Raw genomic sequence first — 23,435 nt, forward strand, 5'->3', positions numbered from 1 at the left:
GGTCCAGGCAGGGGCAAACAGTATCCGAACAGGGCAAGACGAGAGAGGTAGTCCGAAGTACACAGGCAATAATCAGAAGACGAGGAAACAGACAAGGCAAGACTAGGCTAAGGCAGGGTAAACTAACGAGGGCTCTGTAGTGTAGCTATCAAATGATAAGCGCTAAACAATACTCGGCACCGGGAAGGGATCCGAGTGAGTGTTAAATAGTGAGTGAGTGATATGAAACAGCTGTGTGCAATCAGTGCTGTGTGCAATCAGTGCAATGAATGATGGGATCTGTAGTCCGGGGTGATATGCAACAGTGTGTAGTGCGAGAGTCAATGAAAATGGAAAGGGTGACCTCTGATGGCTAGCAGACGGAAGTTCATGGACCGGATACGTAACATGTCCTCTTTTTGGAAAACTAAAATATGGTCACCCTAAACAAAATGTCCTTAAACATCAAAAATGAAATGTATTATTATATTATATATTATATTATATTATATTATCTAATATTATATTATATTATATTATACAGTACATTGACTTGTGAATTCTGGGATACAGGAAGCATTTTCCTCCCTTTAAAAATTTTTTTGTATTTTTTATTTACGGCTGAAAAGTAAGATTAATTTAATGTGATTTAATTATACAGAAAGTACCAAGGTAAAAATTAAGGCAATTAATCATTGACTGACAGGCCAAAAAGAATTTGCATTTTGCACTGTTTTCCCTGCCTGTGACCCTTTTTAGAAAAATGACTGGTGTAAATGTGTGTGTGTGTGTGTGTGTGTGTACATGTACTGCTAGACTGAAGTGTGTCTCTCATTACAGGAAACAGGATGGAGGAGAGTCCTGCATTTCTAACACACTAGATCCTTCACTGTTCCAGCCCTCACTGCCTCACTCAACGTTCCTCAAGGTACAGTATCACAAAACTCCTGCCTGCTTGCATGCTGAGCGTCCTCCCATCCTACCAGTCCTTGACTTCTGCTTGCTGAGTCTGTCTCACCTCTCCTGACCCATCTGCTCCATCACTGTGTAGAACTAATACTGATTTGCATGAGGCCATTGTTTGGAGGCATGATTACAGACTTTTCTGTTTGTTATTGATGCACATGATTGACATGCCATGCAGTTAAATGAGAGTGATGTAATTAAATGCCAGATGCTATTAATTAACAAATGTCAGGCCGGTTTCTCAGTCACACCCCTTATTCCATGAGACAAACTAATGACTGTCAAAATTGCACTGATTAAGAAAGGTCATTTATCCACTGACAGTGACTTACAGCTCCAGGGTTTCAGCAAACGGCTCTCATGACCATTAATGGAACAGTTCAAACAAAATGAAAATTTTGTTATCATTTATTCACCCTAATGTTGTTCCAAACCTGAATGTCACTGAACACAAAAAGAGACATTTTAGAGAATGTACTCTTTTCCACGCAATTACAATGATCGGGGGCTTTCAAGCTTAATAAGTGGACTGTCATGAGTGGACTGTTAAGCGACCGGATCGTTGAGTCAGTGTGAAACATTTAGGCTTGTTTTGTGAACTGGATCAACTGATTCAAAATAATGTTTCCTCTAATATCACTATCATTACACAGATCTATGCCAGAATTTTTTATGAAAAACACTTCAGTTTTGTCCTGTTCCTCTCACAAAGCTTTTGCATGACTTCAGAACACTTGGTTGCATGAATCATATGAACTACATTTCTGATAAGTTAATGGTGTTTTTTTCTGCTATTTCGGGGCTTGATAACCCCAGTTCTCATTCACTTTAATCAAATTTATAAAAAAGTGTATTTGTCAAATATTCACCATTGTTTCATTTAAGAAACAAATACATAAAAGTTTGGAATGACATAAGGACAAGTAAATAATTATATAATTTTCATTTTTGAGTGAATCCCTTTAACTTCAATATCCAAATGCCTTTTCTGAGGTACATCACTACAATCAGTTCACCAAACTTCTTTCGTTACACAGACAGAGCTAGTAATCAGCTTATAAAATACACCTTCAAGTGCTGAAGCTTCAGTGCTTGTGCTGATGAATTACGTAGCCAAACTCATGCATGAATTTTAACCGCATGGTTGAACTTTAGCTGATGGAAGACTAAAATCTCTTTTTAGTTTTTTCTTTTCATACTGAGCTACTGCACAAATCAAATTTATTGCATTTTAATATTTGCTGATACACAGATCATCAAACACCCACAACAGGGCCCTAAGAGAGATAATACAAGGGCCCTTTAAAACCCCCTTTGAGTCAAATGTTATTAGTTTCATTGTTGAGCTGTATTTTGTTTGCCGATCTTGGGGATTGTGTCTGACAAAGTTAGATTTGAGGGTCAGGTTCTCAAAGTGCAGGGCTAAAGAATAAGATCCTTTGTGTATTGTGTGCAGTGTGTGTAAGTACTTTGAGTGATCTCTGTATGTGTGTAGGAGATTTTAGTGCTTTTAAACTCGGTGCGCTGAGCCTGCGATTAAGAGGATACATTTTGGGTGATGTCAGAGAGCTATAATGGCATCCACAATTCTGCGGCGTAGATTATCTACAACATAATGGAGGGTAATCTCACATGTATGAAATGGGAGAAAGAAAATGAATGGAAAAAGAACAGAGAAGATGTCTTTGGAGGTCTTGTCATTAATTTTGAGTCTATCCTAGTTTGTGAAAAGGAGCTATGAAAGCATCCTTCATTGTATTCCATGAATGTGTTATTGCTTGGTTCTCGGTTATGTTTAATTAAAGGGTTAGTTCACCCAAAAATTACAATTCTGTCATCATTTACACATCACCATGTCATCATGTTGCTCTAACCTCTTATTAATTTTCTCTGTGAAACATGAAAGGAAGGTGCTTTGAGGAATGTCTCTCTTTTTTCTCTTTTTTCTTTTTTTTCTTTTTTTTTGTCCGTACAGTGGAAGTCAATGGTAAACAAAACTGTTTGGTTAAATAATAATAAGACTCGGAGACACGGCGTTAGGCAAAACTTAACTCAGAACACGAAACTCTCAACGGAAAAGAAAAGAAACTAAAGTAAAGAAATAGAAGTAAAGTTTGACGAGACTAGGTGGCGTTTCTTTATCAAGTTAAGTTACGCACAGTAGCAACAATGGCCTGCAGTGTTAGCATGTGTTAGATCAACTGTAAAACAGGGAGCATATGGGGGCTGCTTGCCTCCACATGACACTCCTCTGGAGAGGATGGACACTAGCAACTTATAACTGAGACGATGGGCAGCATCTGCAAATAACTAAATTAAAATAAATGCATTGCCACAAACACATGATGTGTAAGAGCTCCGTTTCTCATGAGGCTCTGGCCTGTGTCACATTCCCTTGCTCTCTCACCAATAATTTCCTGTTGCTGTTCTCTATCTGATCTCATAAAAATGTTTAAAAGCCCCAATATATAAATATATATATATATATATATATATACAGTATTTAAAACATGATCCTATCCATACAGACCCGTGACACCAGTTGTGAAGCATTGTTTTAGAGGGCGGTGAGCTGCTCTGGGCCCCGTGGCCATGGGAAGAGAAATACTGCCTTCTGCTAGTCTGATAGCAGCATCTTCTAAAGTTAGATTTGATTTCATTTGTGCTGAGCTGAGGATGATCGAGGATAGGATGGAGAGAGAGAGAGTGACTAGAGAATCACATGATGGGGATCATTAATTAAGGATTGGCCTGATTTCACAATGGAGATAATGCCTCTGACATCCGTTCAGTAAGTCCATCAGTATGTCTTTCTACCTCTCAGCTCCATTGAACATTTTTTTTTGCCACGTTTGTCCAACAAAGTTTTTGTAAAGTAAATTTTGATTACTAGATTGATTTTCTCATCTAGATACAGTGGCCACAAATACAGTAGTACACTTTAGCCACTTTTAAAAATAGCTGAATTTCATTACTTCAACATAACTTTTATGAGCCAAATTTTTTTTTTTTTGCTAAATGGTCCCAAGATGATTGTTAATAAATGTATGAAGTAATTGCCCCTCAAGTGAACAGTGTTGGATAACCAGAATGTTTCCAAAGACTTTCTATCTTCATTTTGAACACTCAACTATTGTTTTATCTTTTGAAATGTAACCTGAAACCTGTTTCACTTGAAGTTTGTTTGTTTTCTTTTCTAAAAATAGTTTCAAATTGTGTCAAATTGTTTGGATATTTTCTTATACATGCAATGACATTCACTTAAACACACATGTGACTGAAGTGTTTAAATTGGGACATTTTTGTCTGATTATTTTGTCTTTATATTAAGTAAAATATGTCATTGTTTTTTTTATGTTATTTGGCTGAGGCTGAAACATCGATAACCTACAAGCTCTTTATCATTCCTTTTAAAATTTAGTCACAATGTCTTTTTAGACTAGTTAAATAGATTTGCTCATTTCTGCTGATCCCTGGAGACATTTCCATTTCCAAATCCACTCGCTGGCTTAAAACTTTATTAGAATAGACTGCCAGTTCTGTCTGGCAGGTTGGCATGAATCATAGATAACTATGAAAAAAAAAAAAAGTTCCTCCGAACATCTTGGAAAAAAAAGTATTCTATTCACTTTTCTCTAAGCACTCTGAGCACAGTCACTATAGTCCATCCCAAATGTGCTGGTTCATTTGTGTGCATAGCTCTAAAATGCCAAAAATTGCCATTGATTTATTTCTAGTATATTTAAATTATTTATATCAGTCAATTTGATATACAGAAAAAAATCATTACTGTTACTTATCCGCCTGTTATAAAATATGATATATGATATGATTATTCAGCATCTTCAGTGAACTGAAGCTATTTATTTATTGACATTTGATTGCAGATTTGGCATTGATTACTATATGTGTCAATGACTGTTATTAGGCTATTAGAGTAGTTAGATTGGATTGGATGGTCTAGGAAGATTAGCTTACAACGTCAATGCAAACTAATTCATATGTATGAGCTTAGTCTTTTTTTAGATTGTTGTTCTAAAGGATGTGTTACTTTTGATCATAAAGGCAGATAATTGATCAAACAAGGTTGTTACATTTTAAATAGATCAAATATTTTAGTGTATAGGTGTAACAGTGATTCCTATAATTGTTGTGAATTGCTTCTCAGAAGGAAGTAATGAAAGATCGGTGGGCAGGCTGAGCAGGCTCTGCTCGAATCTTCAAATAGAGTTGAAGTGTTGAAGGCCGATTAGAGTTGACACGGCTGGTTTAAACTGGACGTATCGCTCTAATAATAATGCCAATCAAACGAACAACAGACCTGTTAAGCTGACATAATAAGAAGTCTGTCTTGCACCACGATTCTGTCTATCACTCCCTCACATCCTCACATACTTTTCCAACAAGCATATATTGATCACAGACGTACATGACAACGTATTTAATTAAGATGTTGTCCCACGACAAGAGCCAAACTAAAGAATGCCTCTGCATGCTGATCACCTAGGCGTTACTTCACTTTAGCTAAAGTCCTGTCTCACCTGTATGAACTATTCTGAATTTTTTGTTAGATTAACGTGGCACAAAACTGTGCACAAAGAGATTCACAAACACAATTCACCAAAAAATTACAGTATGAAAAATAGTAAATAGTAAACATTGCAAAAAGCAAACAGATCAAAACAGTATTATATTTTATTATATTAGCTTTTGGAAATGTATCTTTACTATCCTTAATTAGGCTAATTATTTAACATTTAAGGCTCATTTTCAGCACAGGGAATGCAAATGTTGCAGGTGTAATTGTTTAGTTTTTCATTTAAAAAATCATAAAACTGGGTGTAGTTTTATCCACATGATGTGTTTAAGATGTGTGTGTGGCGAAGTTCATGAACGTTTAAAATTGTGTGCAAAACAATCCCAGACCCTGTTCCAGCCCTGTTATAGGGTACAACGGGGCTAAAGGCGCCCCAGGGGTAAAAGGCGCCTTTGATATTATTTTCATCTAAACCACTAGACGGCACAAAAATGTGGCGTAGCACTTTCCAAAACATTTGCTTTTCAAGATGCACATGTATATTTGTCAGATCTTTGATGCGATCGCAATTCTGTGCTTACTTGATCTAATATTTTATGTTTTTTAAAATGTTGTAGATTTAAGTATCAAATGAGAATCGCTAAAATTAATGCATATATTTCGAGACAAAGGTCTTCTTTATGATTTTCAGTTTTGTTTAAGATAATTAAAGCAACAGTTTTTAAATAACGAAAGAATATGTAAAAGTATGGTATTTGGGGTAAAATGCGCCCCCGCTGTTGGGGCTAAAGGCGCACAGTAATTAACTTGATAATTAATAGATGGCTGACTTTTCCATTTGTTGACATGACATGGTTAGATTCAGATGGTAAATGTCATATATTATGTTGGGTGTCCATATTAGAGATGTGCCTTTTACCCCATGCTTGTGAGCCTTTTACCCCGTGTGTGGGGTAAAAGGCCCCTCTTGCCACCTCATACATTTATAAGATTTTTAAACAAAATAAACAACTTGAATTATTTATTTTCACACAAAATCTGTTGCTCCATTAATGTTCAATATAACGTATATATTTTTTCTGCAATTATACATTTTAGGCGCAGTGAATAGCAAATTTTTTCTTAAGGTGGGCCTTTAGCCCCGTTGTACCCTATAACAGGGCTGGAACAGGGTCTGGGATTGTTTTGCACACAATTTTAAACGTTCATGAACTTCGCCACACACACATCTTAAACACATCATGTGGATAAAACTACACCCAGTTTTATGATTTTTTAAATGAAAAACTAAACAATTACACCTGCAACATTTGCATTCCCTGTGCTGAAAATGAGCCTTAAATGTTAAATAATTAGCCTAATTAAGGATAGTAAAGATACATTTCCAAAAGCTAATATAATAAAATATAATACTGTTTTGATCTGTTTGCTTTTTGCAATGTTTACTATTTACTATTTTTCATACTGTAATTTTTTGGTGAATTGTGTTTGTGAATCTCTTTGTGCACAGTTTTGTGCCACGTTAATCTAACAAAAAATTCAGAATAGTTCATACAGGTGAGACAGGACTTTAGCTAAAGTGAAGTAACGCCTAGGTGATCAGCATGCAGAGGCATTCTTTAGTTTGGCTCTTGTCGTGGGACAACATCTTAATTAAATACGTTGTCATGTACGTCTGTGATCAATATATGCTTGTTGGAAAAGTATGTGAGGATGTGAGGGAGTGATAGACAGAATCGTGGTGCAAGACAGACTTCTTATTATGTCAGCTTAACAGGTCTGTTGTTCGTTTGATTGGCATTATTATTAGAGCGATACGTCCAGTTTAAACCAGCCGTGTCAACTCTAATCGGCCTTCAACACTTCAACTCTATTTGAAGATTCGAGCAGAGCCTGCTCAGCCTGCCCACCGATCTTTCATTACTTCCTTCTGAGAAGCAATTCACAACAATTATAGGAATCACTGTTACACCTATACACTAAAATATTTGATCTATTTAAAATGTAACAACCTTGTTTGATCAATTATCTGCCTTTATGATCAAAAGTAACACATCCTTTAGAACAACAATCTAAAAAAAGACTAAGCTCATACATATGAATTAGTTTGCATTGACGTTGTAAGCTAATCTTCCTAGACCATCCAATCCAATCTAACTACTCTAATAGCCTAATAACAGTCATTGACACATATAGTAATCAATGCCAAATCTGCAATCAAATGTCAATAAATAAATAGCTTCAGTTCACTGAAGATGCTGAATAATCATATCATATATCATATTTTATAACAGGCGGATAAGTAACAGTAATGATTTTTTTCTGTATATCAAATTGACTGATATAAATAATTTAAATATACTAGAAATAAATCAATGGCAATTTTTGGCATTTTAGAGCTATGCACACAAATGAACCAGCACATTTGTCTGTTGCTCCATTAATGTTCAATATAACGTATATATTTTTTCTGCAATTATACATTTTAGGCGCAGTGAATAGCACATTTTTTCTTAAGGTGGGCCTTTAGCCCCGTTGTACCCTATTCTACATGAATCAGTTATTAACATGAATTGTTAATAACTGATGATAACCTGCTCTTACCTATATACCAATTTATGAATCATAACTCTGCAAATTGGCGACTCGCGAGTGAGTTATATTGATACCCACCACATTTGATTTTCACCCAACACATTGGCGGGTGTTAATTTCAAACCCTGATTACGATGTTGCACTAGGTTTTGGAACAGTGTTGACGAGTAAGTAAGATTCTGCACAGGCTTGTCTGACTGAAAGAGAGCAGATCCAGGCTGAGATCAGCTCAGTTTTATACTGAACTTCTGCCAGTGAAAGAAAGAAAAAGTGCAAATTCTGTAGGAATGCAACATCTCCTCCACAATTCACTCTGTTCCCTGAGAAAGGAAAGACTCCAGAGCAAAGGATCTTAATGCTTAAATACACAATTAGACTTCATGTTACAGACATGCATGCACCTCCCAGAGCACACACAGCAGTCTAGTGCTGCCCTGCTGGAGTTTCTCACTTTTTATTGACATGGAACCTGCTGCAGCACTCGGGGCTGGATGTTTCCAGGGATTTTGGAGGACTTTGTAGATTTGCAGCCTTCAGACAATATTTTGCTTTTTGACTTTTGAAGTTTTGGTTTTACTTTTTTCAAAATGGCTAAAAGTCTAAATGCACAGCTCAACCCACAGCAAGTGACAGTTTCTCACTGGAAAAGACCTGATGCAGTAAGTATGTGAAATCTGCAGTCTGAACAAAAATATTGGATAAATGCTGGGAGCATTAAATATCTGATTTTGTAGCAGAATTTGATTTGAGTACACATCAGAAAAAAATAGATTTTTTAATAGTTAATTCTGTGCAGCAAAACATTGCTAAAACCAACAGCAATTAATAAAAAAATAATAAAAGAATATCATGAGTGTGAAGAGAGCAGGGTATATTTCATTTGTGCAAGTTCTGTCATCTTAGAATAAATTTCATGCTTACCTGATACATTGTCATGTTCTTACAGCGAAATATCAAAGGCTTTCCTTTTCCTTGCACAGCAATTTTTGAATGCAAGCAAGAAAAGAGAATATGGATTTTCTCCCATCACTGACAGAGCTGCTCTCAGTGCAGACTGACATGCACTATCATTTTGCTGCAGATTAATCTTTTCAAGCTAATCACAGTCCGTCATGTTCAATTACCTTTAGTTTTATCTCAAGATCAAATGATTTTGCCTTCAAAATGGTCCTTGCATCCTAGCAAATTTTTTTTTTTTTTTTTTTTGTACAGGTTACTGAAATATTTTTCTGTATTTCATCTTTTCATTATAATTACAGTATTTCTGTAATCCAATAGGTGTTCATCTGTGTATGTTTGTTTACGGAGGATATTCTTACTTTGAACCATAAAGTGCATATGGTTCAGAGTTGAATAGTATCATTAAATTACTTTACGATCTGGTGTTTTGGTAAGTCATTTGGCTGAAGAGGCTCTTGGTAATGTGTTTGTGTTACAGAACTGACTCGTCTGACCTCGTGTCAGTGTTTTTTATCTGATGTGATTCAGTTTCCCTGAAGTTTGTTTTCGTGGCAGCAGTATAAGGATTGTTTGCCGATGGTGGAGGACTCACACAATGTGTTTAAACAATGTGCTACAGTACACAAAGTATTTGTTCAAGACTGTGAGAAATTCATCCAGTCTTCATTCTTCACACATCGAAGATAATTGTTTCCACTCTCGTTCACGTTGTCTTTGGGTCCGTCCCAAAGGCTGGACAGAACTCTGCTGTCTGTGTCTTGGAGGTTCTCCAGACTAGAATAAGCTCACTAGAGTAAACTGGAGTCACATCAGCTGTCAGTAGATAAGAATAAGGTTATGTGTGTGGGAATAAATCAAATGAATAGTGAGAAGATTTAAGAAACAAAACAAATGTATTTGAGATGTAGTTAAATATTATACTTTATCCTCAGATTTAAAAAAATTGCCTCATGTTGTGAACGCTGTGTCATATTTCTAATTGGCATATTATTGCATGGATTGCAAAGTACTTCAGCAGCCAATTATAACAATTATATCCAATTATAATTTTAGCCCATTGTAACCAACTTGATCGCTACAAAGACAGTCAGCTGCAAGCATTTTATCCAAATATGAGTGCCATCGATTGAGTTATGTATCTCTATGCTTTTTCTCCATCCTTTAAAAATGACATGCTGCCGTTGGGCTAGAGAGGAAATGCCAGGTCCACCAAATCCTCAATGTAGGGCCAAAACTAACATTGCCACCAGCCAGTATTGAGTGTACTTGGCATTATTAACTCATGGCTGAATCCAAAAACACTATTATGCCCCTAAAAAAGGTTGTGCTGATTTATAGTATACAGTTGTAATTGCAGTGTAAATGCATTTATGCCACCTCTGAGCAGCATTAAACTGTGGGAAGACATCTAAATGCCAGTTCAGAAGTGCTACTGTGCCACCTTTGCAAATGTAAATTTGGCATAATGTTAACAGTTGTAAATTGTAATACAATTTTAAAGTTTTTCCTGAAGGTAGCTGAGTTAAGGCTGCTCTGTGCCATTTGTGAGAAGCATTAAAGTAGCAGTCTGTGTAAAGACACCTATTGCCACTTCAGAAGCGCTTCTGTGCTACCTTTGCAGGGTAAATTTGCTGTAAGTTGGTTAATAAAATGCAGTGTGCTGTAAGTAACAGAATGGATGCAGTCTGAATACTTTACAGGCCTGATTCCTGGTGATGTCTGAGTGATAGATGGGATATATTCAGTAGTTAGCTGCAGTTAGATGTATGCTGCACTGCAACGTGTCGTCTGTGTTGTTGGCCACACCCCTCTCATATCATGGGAATGTAATCAGGGGTCAACTCTAAACTCATCTCATCTCATTTCATCTCATCTCCTCTCCTTTCTTCCAGACAACTGATTTATTTGAAATGATTGAGAAAATGCAGGTAATGTGTTTCTTTTACTTTTCTATTTTTTCCTTCCCTCTGCCTTTCATCTTTAATCTAGATATTTTCCATTAACCCCTGAATCAGCTGTCCTAACTGGCTACATAGTTGCACTTGCATGTTTTTTGTTGTAGCCGAAAGTCGTCACTGTAAATAACGAGGACATATATTCACTATAAACTACAAGAATGACCCCAGGGTCAGTCACTTACCAAACAAGTGCTGCATTGACACTATAATGTATCTTACATTCATGTACATATAAAAACATGTTGTTTTGTGATGTAGAATGTTGTTGCAACTGAACAGTTTATAGAATTCATTGTTTATATGAATATGATTTTTTTTTTTTTACTATGTCTATCTGGTTACATTGCAGTTATTGTAAATTAAACCTAATTTATATTGTCTTCATTTGTAATTTGGATTTATTTATTTTAAATAAAATGTAGTGTTAAATTAAAAATATAACTATTTTTCTGACACAAATCAAATTTTGTTTACAAGAATAACTACAGTTATGGTGAAAAACATGTACATATTTATTGTTGTGCCCTGATTATCATAGTCATGCAGTTGCCAAATTTACAACGAGAACACGATTGAACTATGAAGGGAACAAACTCTTCTGGTGTCTCTGGTGCCGAAATACAAGAAGATCCTGTTGTCGGGTACACAGAGACATATTGATCTTAGTCATTTGATGTTACTGCTGTTATCTCTAACTTAGGATGGACAGATGTCTATGCAGAAACTATAATAAGTGCACTAAATGCACCATAATGCTTCGGAGAACAGCACGACATTGAAATTGGATCTGATTTAATGTTGGGTTGCAGCTGGAGGACATTATAGAGTAAATGAGAAGCTTAGCTAGATGTACATGATGTTTTAAATAACAAACGTGTTGGTATGTATATCACAGTTGGTCTGCCATAAAGATCCTTTGGTGGAATCCATCATCAGATAGATCATAACATTCAATCCCCAATGCATCTCAGTGCAGCATTTCCAATCTACAGCAGCATATCAGTACTGTAGAATCTGATGAGACTAGCTCATACAGTATTTTCATATTCATATCTGAACTGTATGGGGCTTCACTCTTTTGAGTCACTGAGATTGTTTCTTTTTTTTTATGTTCAGCACTATAAGTTAAATAAGTGGATAAATGGTTTTATATTTGCAACTTTAAGATGTTATATTTTGTATAATAACTGTAAATAAGCTTGTAAATATTTGAACGTCTTCTCCCTGCACACTCACAATCACGCTTTGATCTTGTGTGTGTTCCACTGTCTGCCATATTCTTAAAACCTGATTAAAGAGAATAAAAAAGAGTTCATTGTCTAAGACAGATCTGAAGGCTTTTTCTCTCTTTAAGCTTGTCTCCCTAAAATAATGCGCTCTTTTCTAATATTGTTTAAATGCATGTGAACTTTCTTTTAATAAAATGTTGTGGTCTTTCATTATCATTTTATGAATGTCCCATTATGCTGTTTAACTTTTTTTTCCTCCTGGCTATTGTCTGTTTTCCTTGCACTGACCTTTTTTATGAATTACATAATATTTTGTTGTAAATCTTACTTTTAATGTGAAATAATTTCTTAAAATTCATTGTTTGTTTTTTTTAGAATACACCCTCTTTAAAAAAATAATTACATGAATTAGTATATTTTTATATTTGCTAAGATTGAGTTGATTTGCTCACTATGGGCAATATAATCCTCATTTTTATAGAAATGAAGAATACTTGCAATAAAAAAAATTTTTATTATTGTATTAATTTAAACACTGTCCAGCACTGTTTTTGAACACTTACGGTAGCCTCTGAATTATTGGTGCTTAGTGAATAAGACTGTAAATATAATGTGTAAAAGTGAATTGCTCCTAATTTCTAATATTTATCCATCATGTGTCTTTCTCAAGATATATAATTTTAAAGAAATTTCCAGAATTCCCGTCGTTTATAAAATGAGATTTTCTTGCATATGCGTTTTCATGAATTTTTTTTTAAAGGCATGAAAATATCATATAATTCCTCTTCCTTAGTAGATCTAACCTAAGTGTTGTTTTTGCACATTTGGACTGACAGGGCTGCTATAGGGCTGACAGATTCTCTCTTTTTATCTTCCAGAGCAACAGAATGGACGAGCAACGATGCACTTTTCCTCCTCCTCTCAAAGTATGTTAACGTCACCGACTCTCTTTTGTCCCTGTACACATGCACGCTCACAAAAATACAAAACACGTATTGTCTGAGGGCCACAGGCTGCTGTTTTTTTCTGCAGGCAGACAGCTTCAGATAGAAGAGCTAGTTATCAGTCAAGCTGGTGCGTCTACTTTTCAAAGACATCCCTAGCCCACTTTCCCTTGCACTAATGGAACTGCAATCAAATAAGATAAGCTGGTGCTGAGCAATATTCTCTGGCCTAAAGCCATACTGCCTGTATAGAATCCAACTGATCGCACTGAGTACAGATAGTGGGTTAGTCTCTTAAATAAACCAGCAGATAAGCAAGCAGTGTTTTTTGCTCCTTGGTTCATTGGAGTTTAAAAGGGTCTATTGCAACCAAATAAGTCTACTGCATTTTTAATGTTTTGAATGTCATCTCCTTACAGACCGAGGAAGACTACATCCCTTACCCCAGCCTCCATGAGGTACACCAGTTCAGAAAAAAAGAGCTGACAGAAAATTTTTGCTCTCGATATCTCAGAGGAATTTATTGTGCGCTTGCACAACTGACCGCCACCATAATTGTTTTTATTCGCTGTCTCTGTCAGGTTCTTGGCAGAAAGAGTCCATTTCCCTTAATTCTGCTGCCCCAGTTTGGGGGTTATTGGATTGAAGGGACCAATCATGAGCTGAGCAATGGAACTGATCTGGACCAGCTTCTGTCTCCCAATTCACGCTTCAAACTGGAGTGCAACACCACCGCTAAGATCTACAGGAAGCATTTTCTGGGCAAAGTAAGGATTTGCTTAAAGTAATAGCTCACCCAAAAATGATTGTGTCATCATTTTCTCACCATGTCGTTCCAACCCTGTATGACTTTCTTTCTTCTGTGAAACACAAAATGTAAATTTATTGACAAAAAAAAGGCAAAAAACAATTCAAGTAAAATTGTCATAAAAGTGGTCCATACTACTCATGGACTGTATCGCTCAATGCATTATATGTTTTGTGCACCAAATGTATGCATTATTAAGGGCTTTCCACATTTGAAATAGTTAACCCTGGGTAAAAGGGATCCAGGATTGTCTTGTTTCACATTTCACAGCAGGGTTTAGAACGACGATAACCCGGAGTTACGCGCAGTGTAAAAAGCCATAATGTCTTTTAAAGTCAATAGCTTTGTGAGAAGAACAGCCCAAAATGTAAGTCATTATTAACTGTACATCTGCTTTAGCACTCCTTGACACATTCTTGTGAGTTTGAAAAGTAGAAATCTCAAATTCATGAACAAGCTATTCTTTTGAGTCAGAACTTTTCAGTCAATCCATTAATCCAGTTCACAAAACTGGTCTGAATGATTCATTCACAAACCGGACTGTTTGGGTTCTCAAATTCAACTTAATGACTCAGCGTTTTGCCCACAACAGTCCACTAGCGGTAAATATTATCAGTGAACGATACGTCTTCAGAAGTCTAAATATAGAACATGAACCCCCACAAATGAAGTCGAAAATGCATAAAAAAAGCTGAACATTCAGAATGAAATCACCTTCAGCCCATACATTTGAATAAGTTTCAATAATGTGATTGTTAACAAATGTAACCTAATTACATAGGCCAATGTGACACTGCAGCAGCCAAACATAATGAAGATTTATTAGGCTTTAGCTTCAATGGGCTTAATTTATTCACATCTAATATCCATTATAAATTAGACTAATGCGAATAAAGAAGTGGTCGGTTAGCCCTTAGATCTGTGGGGGAGTGTTGGTACTGAAAACCTGAAAGTGTGAAGATGAATGTGCACTCACAGCTTCGCCTTCTGCTCCTTCATTAGGAACACTTTAATTACTATACAGTGGACAGTGCCCTGGGCCACCTGGTGTTCTCCATGAAATATGATGTTATCGGGGACCAAGAGCATCTCCGCCTCATGCTCAGGTGTGACCTTCTCTCTTCTAATACTGCTTTTTGTTCCCCATCCATTCTAGATTGCTTCTCCTGCTGTCATGTCTTATTTACTTTTCTCGAAATCACTTACTTGTCTCCTGGCCTCGTGTCCTGTCTCTATCGTGTAGATGAGGGCGGCTAATGAAGGGCTTAGTGTCTGGCACAGTTTCATTACTTTGTTTTGAGCTTTGGCTTTTATTGTGGACATTAAACGGAGCGCACTGATATCTATTCCTTGACAACAACTGTGAATGTTTCCTGGGACCCACAATAAAACCACTTTTCTCACAGATTAAACAGGCCAAATGTACACACCACCCTCATTTCCACATTAGGCACCAGATGGACAATATAGGGCAATGTGAGTGGGTGGAGGGAAGACAGCAGGATGTTCCTGTTATCAAATCCATGTGACACATTTAATGATGCCACAATGACACTGAACTGAAGACTGTTAATAAGTGTTACTGTTGTAGGTCTGGGCCGTGTTGTGCTTAAATTCCACTACAAACGTTTTTTGTTGTTGCTGTTTTTGAGCCGCCAGGGATGAGGATTTGTATATTTTTCGATGCATTACTGAAGCAAAGCAAAACTAAGCTTTGGGAAGTTTGATCGGCGGTCTCTATAAAGGCCGATCTCATAAACCGATCTCAAGCTGACGATGCACCTGCTGTGAGAGGTTTAGCATGACATGCAGCGGCACTGTCTCAATATCTGTCTGGCGCGGGTAAAATAATTATAATGCTGAAGGTGATGTACAATTCATATTTCTTTATTAAATAACTTACAAAGAAATTTGAAAACTTTCTGTGAGACGTGATTTCACAAACAGCGTGAGTGAATCACCGTACGCTCTCTCTTTCCCTCTCTAAATGCGCAAATGGCTTCAAATCACCACATCGCGTCTGCTCTATAAGCGAGCTGCACCGTTGACAGGAATTGTCACTTGCACAATCGAGGCAGTGTCACATCATCACTAAAGTTTATAATTTGCATTTCTTTTTAAGTCTTGCCAGTGTTTAAACCATTCATCACTCGCGCGCTCACCTAGAGACGGTGCACTCATGCACACTCAAAGTGCACATACATAAGGCCGCCTCACATACAGCTCACGAAATCAGGATTGTGCTGAGTGTAAGCTATTGTGCAACAATTGCCCCATTGTAAAAAAAAAAATGCACTGCATTATCAAACATTTAGGTGAGATAATTATATATTTTTGAAAAAAATGTCTAAAAAAAATTAAATGTCCAATACATGTAATGTCCAATACAGTTTTTCACCGTATATATTAGGGGAATTTACTGTTAACCATTTAACAGGTTTTTACTGTAGCATTTTTACAGTCTTTTACCGTTAAATTCACGGTCATTTTTTATCTCATTAAATGAAAAAATTCTTAAGTTGTATTGTGTTGTCTAATTCATGTTTTATTCTTTTTACATTTTGGACAGATTCCCCCAATCTGTAGGAAACACATAAATGACATAGCCTTCAAATCATATTTTGTATTCCTATTTTGCATCAAATCACACAGGGAATATGACTCTATATGAAAACCTGCAATAATTATTGCATTTAACTTCCGATGCAGAATTTAAAATGTGTAAGCCAATTCACAGATATGCGGGGGGGAAATATATCAACTATATCAAGAATTTTATTTTATTAATTCATTCCTGTGGTTTAAAGTGAATAGGATAAAAAAAAGTCAACTAATAAACCAGTAAAAGGTATGTATTATGCATATTATTATTATTTAAAACATGATTTAATTATTATTTAAACACGTTTTAATTAATACAAAGGAACAAATTTAAAAAAGTGATCAACAATTTCTTAATTCGTGGACATTATAATTTTTGGCATGCATGAGCAGGGCTCTGTACTATACGGCAATAGATGTGTCAAAAAAGGACAGATAACGAATAAGTACTATGCGTGACCTGCTGAAATGCATCAGCGAATTATTAAAAGTAAGTTTCATACCTTTCATGGTGTCAAAATATATGATAGAACTAGGCCTCTATCACTCATAATTGTAACAGATCGGCCAGGCTCCACCACCACCCAATCACAACGATCTCTATCACCGGAGTACTGAGCACCTGCACCTGTCACCAATCAAGCACCTCATCAACCAGCCTGGATAAAAGCGCACACCTCATTGTCCGGTCTCGTATACACGTAGAGGACTCTCTGACTTTGCTACTGCTTCCATTTGAATACATCCTGCATTACTTACCTCCTGTGTTCCTCCTAGTGTCTCCTCGTCTCCAAGTGTCTCCTGTTCCTCCTAGTTCCCGGATCGCTGAGGTGTGTGCTCCTCCTGTGTGCATTCCAGCCCCTGTAAAGACCAAGACTCTGATTATTCCACTCCGTCATATCCTTTGAACTGTTCTACGAACTATACACTCACCATATCAGAGAGCCTTCACTAGCACCCCACTCCATGTCCATCCAGATCCCGACCTCCCATTCGTCGTGGAAGTCGACGCCTCCACTACAGGAGTGGGGGCAGTGTTGTCCCAGCAGCAGGGGAACCCAGCCAGACTCCATCCATGTGCCTTCTTCTCTAGGAAGCTCAGCCCGGCGGAAAATAATTATGACATCGGCAACAGAGAACTACTTGCCATCAAGCTTGCCTTAGAGGAGTGGAGGCATTGGCTGGAGGGGGCAGCCCATCCATTCACCGTACTGACCGACCATAAGAATCTCCAGTATCTTCGTGAGGCTAAACGTCTGAATCCCCGAATCAGACCTCTTCCGTTACAATAATCTTCCTATTAACAATAATCCACCTTTTCTATCGTTAGATTTTTTATGGCATAATGCACACCTCTTTAAATGTAATCTAAACATTGCCGGTATCCAGATGGACGAGGGGAAGATGGAAGCTATAACCTCCTGGCCAGAACCCACTACAATTAAGGAGCTCCAACGATTCCTCGGATTCGCCAACTTTTACCGTCGCTTCATTCTAGACTATAGCAGGATCACCAGCCCACTCACAAGCTTACTACGAGGGAAACCCAAATCTCTGTCCTGGACACCCGCGGCCTTAGAAGCTTTCTCCTCCCTCAAGAGAGCCTTCACTAGCACCCCACTCCATGTCCATCCAGATCCCGACCTCCCATTCGTCGTGGAAGTCGACGCCTCCACTACAGGAGTGGGGGCAGTGTTGTCCCAGCAGCAGGGGAACCCAGCCAGACTCCATCCATGTGCCTTCTTCTCTAGGAAGCTCAGCCCGGCGGAAAATAATTATGACATCGGCAACAGAGAACTACTTGCCATCAAGCTTGCCTTAGAGGAGTGGAGGCATTGGCTGGAGGGGGCAGCCCATCCATTCACCGTACTGACCGACCATAAGAATCTCCAGTATCTTCGTGAGGCTAAACGTCTGAATCCCCGAATCAGACCTCTTCCGTTACAATAATCTTCCTATTAACAATAATCCACCTTTTCTATCGTTAGATTTTTTATGGCATAATGCACACCTCTTTAAATGTAATCTAAACATTCAAAGTTAATACTGGCTGATACTGTACAGTAAAAAGTAAGCACACTTCAAGCATTGCCGTCACTGTAATATTTCATAGAATGAGTGGTCAAATAGCTGGAATATTACACATTTATATGATGAATAATTTGAGATTAAATGTTATAATGGTTTACTAACCTATTATTGTAATATCACCACAGTTTTATTTCATTATTTTTTATCTTTGTTTACAAGTGAAAATGTCACAATTCCAGCTTTATTGAGCAATGCTGTCAACCATCCCTTTGCTCCACCTCGTGGTGAGTTCGTGAGCAAGTTTCATATGTGACTGGGTTTTATTTAACGCTGTGGCCTTGCAGCGGCAGTACACGCGGCTTTAATAGGCATTTTAGTTGACTACCTACTGTATATATATGTATGTAATATGTAATACATACACACGCACACACACACACACACACACACACACCTTGATTATATACTTTTTGCAGCAGTATTTAGCTTCAATCTTATGTCTGCTAATGTCTTTCCTTTTTTTACAGAACTAAAATGAAAACATATCACGACGTGATTCCAATATCTTGTCTGACCGAATTCCCCAACATTGTCCAGATGGCCAAGGTGAGAGTGAATCATGTGAGGAGGGGGTGAATGGGGTCAGCACTATTGTTTTCAGGCCCTCCAATTTATCACACTTCTCTCCGAGTGACATGACTGATTGTCTCACTCTCCTATGAGCCTGTTCTGTCCTGCCTGGACAGACGACCGTAGTGTTGCATCACTTTTGCAAGATCAAATGATAATGAGGAACGAATCAATAAGTGCTTTCTCTTTTCATTATTATCAGCTCGTCTGTGAAGAGGTGAACGTGGACCGATTTTTCCCTGTGCTTTACCCAAAGGTACGCAACCCTACACAACACAATTTCAATCAGTCTTTTTGTATGCTCCACCTGCGCCAAAGTGATACGCTTAACTTAATAACACATAATTGTGAATCATTTGTCCTGGTTAATTAAAGCGTGGCACTGGGAAATATGCTAGTTTCTGCGAAAGTATTGTTCTGTGTCTCTCAAGGGTTTGCAGTGCTGACAAAGCCAGATGCGTAGCCATCATTTCAGAAGTGAGGGGGACAGAAATGTCAAATGTAATACCTTTTTTTATTATTTTATTTTATTTTATTTTTGCTTATTTTTCTCTTATTTCTTACTTTTAATTGGCTAAGAAATCAAATACACTGCTGGACAATATAATATTTTTCTTATATTTTCCTAATGACAATTTTGTGATTTGTTTATATACTAAAAACAATTTTTTCAATTTTTATCACTAAATAAGGCAGAATCATTTTTATTTCAATTAGCACTGCATTATTCATATTCTTTATTTATTACCTGGAGATAACTTGAAAAACACACATAGACCATATATTGTCACACTCGTGTTTAATGTCTTCACATTTCATCAGTCAAAACGTGTCTGCTTTTTATTCAGCTTATACAGCGATAGCTGGATGTCTTTGTCCATATTAGGGATTTCCTGGCACGTCATAAGTTATTACTTCTATGAGTCCATCTTGGACTATGAGAGAGCACCCTACGGCTTTGAGTATGAATGAAACATACACTGCATGAGAGTGTTTAGCGCTCTATAATGTTCAAATCGCCTAATTCTGGATTTGAATAAAATATCAGAATATGCGCAGACTATCCTCTCTCTTTGAATTTAAATCTAGATTTATTCACACCAGCCTTTGGAAACCTCTATGTGACTTGCATGAAAAAAAGTGTGTCCCACATGTTCTAGTACTTAAAGGACATTCATCATTCTATTGAAAACATCTACTCTCCCACAGGCCTCCAGGCTCATCGTCACTTTTGACGAACACGTCATAAGCAACAACTTCAAGTTTGGAGTAATTTATCAGAAATTTGGACAGGTGAGTCGCATGGGAAGCCGTATCTCTGTTAGCTTCTACAGAACTGATTTCCTCTCATTTAGCCGATGCACAGAGATGAATCGGTGCTGTAACTCACCATCATAATTTATCTTTATTTAGAACAACACCTTCGATCTTTTGAATCAAACAGCTAACAAAGTAGTCCTTCCTCCTCTTGACCTCACAATGGCTCCTCTGCTTAGACAACAATCAAGCCATTGTCTTCATTTGTCTTTTATTAAAATCATGAGGCTATTGTTCCCAGAGGAGAGCTTTGATTGCATTAAGACAGATCCTTGACCTTTAAGGCTGCAGAGAGTAGGCAGAGAGTGAGAGGTGTCTGAGAGGACAGTTGCCAGAAATGCCCTTAACGTATTAGCATGACAGCGGAGGCTGTGAGATGCGCTTGAACAGCCTCTTCATCTCACAGATTGGTGTGTTTACACACTCAACCTTTCCAATGTGGGCAGCAAGAACACTGAGGCCCTTAATGGGACATGCTCATGTTTATAACGCACCTTATGGCTCCGTCCTCAAAACTTCCGCTTGCCCTCCTTGACTCCAAATGGGAGGCTATGTTTATTCAGGTAAACAATTTGCATATTCATCAAGCTAATTGACTCATGATGAGCCATTTATGTTTGCTCATTTTAAAGTTTGCTTTTGTCTTCATCAAGATGTTCTTGCTTTTGTGTGTGTGGGTTCATTTCATTTGGGGTTTGTTTAATGTCGGGCTTTGAGCTGTAACATAATGTCATTATGTGTTCTTGTTTTTGTGATTTGTGATTTTTGAAAGGCTGAATTACTTTATCTCATTCAGTAATTGAAGTAATGATAATGCATGAAGCTTCTTTGTTGAGATGACCTTCTATTGTACCTGATGGGTTACTGTGTCTACTGCCAAGGGCACCATACAAATGTTTGTATGAAACTTATAAGCATTTGATGTGTTTTTATCTGTGTAGACCTCAGAGGAGGAGTTGTTTGGGAATAACGAGGAGAGTCCTGCTTTGGTGGAGTTTTTAGAGTTTCTGGGACAGAAAATCGAGCTCCATGACTTCAAGGGGTAACACTTAAAAACAGAACCGCTCTCTCTCTCTCAATATGGCACAAGCAAGATGTAGACGAGCGAGATGAAATGCTTCACAGCATGAATTAATTAAAATAGAAGCTTTGGATGTTGGAGTTTTTATTTGTGCACTTCTGAGGAGAGATTTCACTAAGAATGAACTACACTTTCTTATAGTGCTGTTTATTTTCACACACTGTCTGTGTTGTTTGAAACTTCAAATCACACAAAAACATTTAAAATGTACATTGCATGTATTTATGCTTAAAACTTCTAAAACCATCAGATTAAACTAGACTAAACCAGTGTTGTTATTAACTAAAGCTATTAAAAAAGATTCAGTTTATTTAAATAAAGATTAAATAAAATAACATGAAATATGAATATTAGATAGAAAACTTAAAAAACATACACATAAATTTTAAATATTGCCCTGGCAACTAACCAAAATAAAATGTTGAAGCACTAAAATTACTCAGACTAAAACTGAAATAGAAATATTAAAGGTAAAGAGAAATATTTATAGAAAAACTAAAACTAATAAACATGACAAAAGCACATAAATTTACTAAAACTTAATATACAAATAAAATGAAAGCTTAAAAAATATAAATATTAATAAATACTAATAAAATATACTAATAGTATGTAATTGTATATAAATAATAATAAAATAAAACTGTATACAGAACAAGGAGAGCCACTTAAAAATAAAGGAATTTAATTTATTTATATATTTTTTTAAATTATTTCTTAAATAAAAATGTAAATAAATCACTTTTAAATGTATTTATTTTAAATAAATATGTTTGTTTAGTTAATGTTAATAATTTTTTCAAATTTTCAAATTGACAAATAAATAGACATTTAAAACCAATAGGTTTTCTTTATATTTCTTTTTATCCTTTTGCACTTTTTTAATTAAATCAATAATTTATTCCTTAATTTTAGTGAGAGACTGAATAATTTATTACTGAATAATAAAACACAGTGTGGTGAAATATCATTGTGCTAAAACATTTAGCTATTTTTTTCCCGGAATGTTCTTACAGTATGTAACCTTTAGAAAGATATCTATATCATAAAGATTTGCTACAAAGCTTGGATAAATTGTCTCTGTGAAGTTTAATGCTAACAATGCCCTTCATGTTTGACTGCAAAACACTTGAATATTCTGTTTTCTACTAGGTTTCGTGGAGGATTGGACGTGACACATGGACAGACAGGCTCTGAATCTGTGTACCACAATTTCCACAACAAGGAGATCATGTTCCACGTGTCAACTAAGCTGCCTTACACAGAGGGCGATACACAGCAGGTACTCACAATTAGGGATGCACCGATACCATTTTTTCAGAACCGATCCGATACCAAAAATATAGTATGGTAGCCGATACCGATACTGAGTATCGGATTGGTGCATCCCTACTATCAATGCTGTGGGTTCAATGAGAGGGTTACTCATAGCACATTTCCCTGCTTCTAGATCCTTTAATCAATACAACTGTGGTTCCCTTTCAAGGGAACTTCGAACTGCATCCTCTAGGGGTCGCTATGGGGAACGCCTCGTCGTGACCCGTGTCTGAAGCATACATTGAAAAAACACCAACAACACGTTGGCCGGCGACAGCCCATGACGTCACTACCGGTGCGACTATAGTATAAATAGGCGCCGTGTCCTTGAGGGGGCGATTTGCGTGCATTGTGAGCGTTTTTTGATGAAAAAGCTCCGCTCTCGTTTGTCTCTTTTTTCGAGGAAAGAGGGGCAGCCATCTGCTCCCCACGGTTCAGGACCCGCCGCTGCTGAGGCACGGAGGAGAATGAGCTCATGGGGT

The 23,435-nt window shown here is 37.0% G+C and overlaps 1 protein-coding gene across 2 annotated transcripts in view; it reads left to right on the forward strand.

Annotated features, from left to right (window-relative positions):
• Nucleotides 1–23,435, forward strand: part of LOC107716101 (rap1 GTPase-activating protein 1-like) — an 89,424-nt gene that overhangs the window by 32,057 nt on the left and 33,932 nt on the right. Inside the window, exons 3-13 of one of the 2 annotated variants that reach the window (XM_016522424.1) lie at nucleotides 820–907; nucleotides 10,930–10,965; nucleotides 13,103–13,150; nucleotides 13,588–13,626; nucleotides 13,750–13,935; nucleotides 14,979–15,082; nucleotides 19,136–19,214; nucleotides 19,441–19,494; nucleotides 20,448–20,531; nucleotides 21,497–21,597; nucleotides 22,789–22,918. In XM_016522424.1, the coding sequence (XP_016377910.1) occupies nucleotides 820–907; nucleotides 10,930–10,965; nucleotides 13,103–13,150; nucleotides 13,588–13,626; nucleotides 13,750–13,935; nucleotides 14,979–15,082; nucleotides 19,136–19,214; nucleotides 19,441–19,494; nucleotides 20,448–20,531; nucleotides 21,497–21,597; nucleotides 22,789–22,918 (949 nt within the window). The remainder of the gene's footprint in view (nucleotides 1–819; nucleotides 908–10,929; nucleotides 10,966–13,102; nucleotides 13,151–13,587; nucleotides 13,627–13,749; nucleotides 13,936–14,978; nucleotides 15,083–19,135; nucleotides 19,215–19,440; nucleotides 19,495–20,447; nucleotides 20,532–21,496; nucleotides 21,598–22,788; nucleotides 22,919–23,435) is intronic. The other variant, XM_016522425.1, reaches the window with a different exon arrangement.

Source organism: Sinocyclocheilus rhinocerous, unplaced genomic scaffold, assembly GCF_001515625.1.
Source record: "Sinocyclocheilus rhinocerous isolate Xijiao unplaced genomic scaffold, SAMN03320098_v1.1 scaffold148, whole genome shotgun sequence".
NCBI lineage: Eukaryota > Metazoa > Chordata > Actinopteri > Cypriniformes > Cyprinidae > Sinocyclocheilus > Sinocyclocheilus rhinocerous.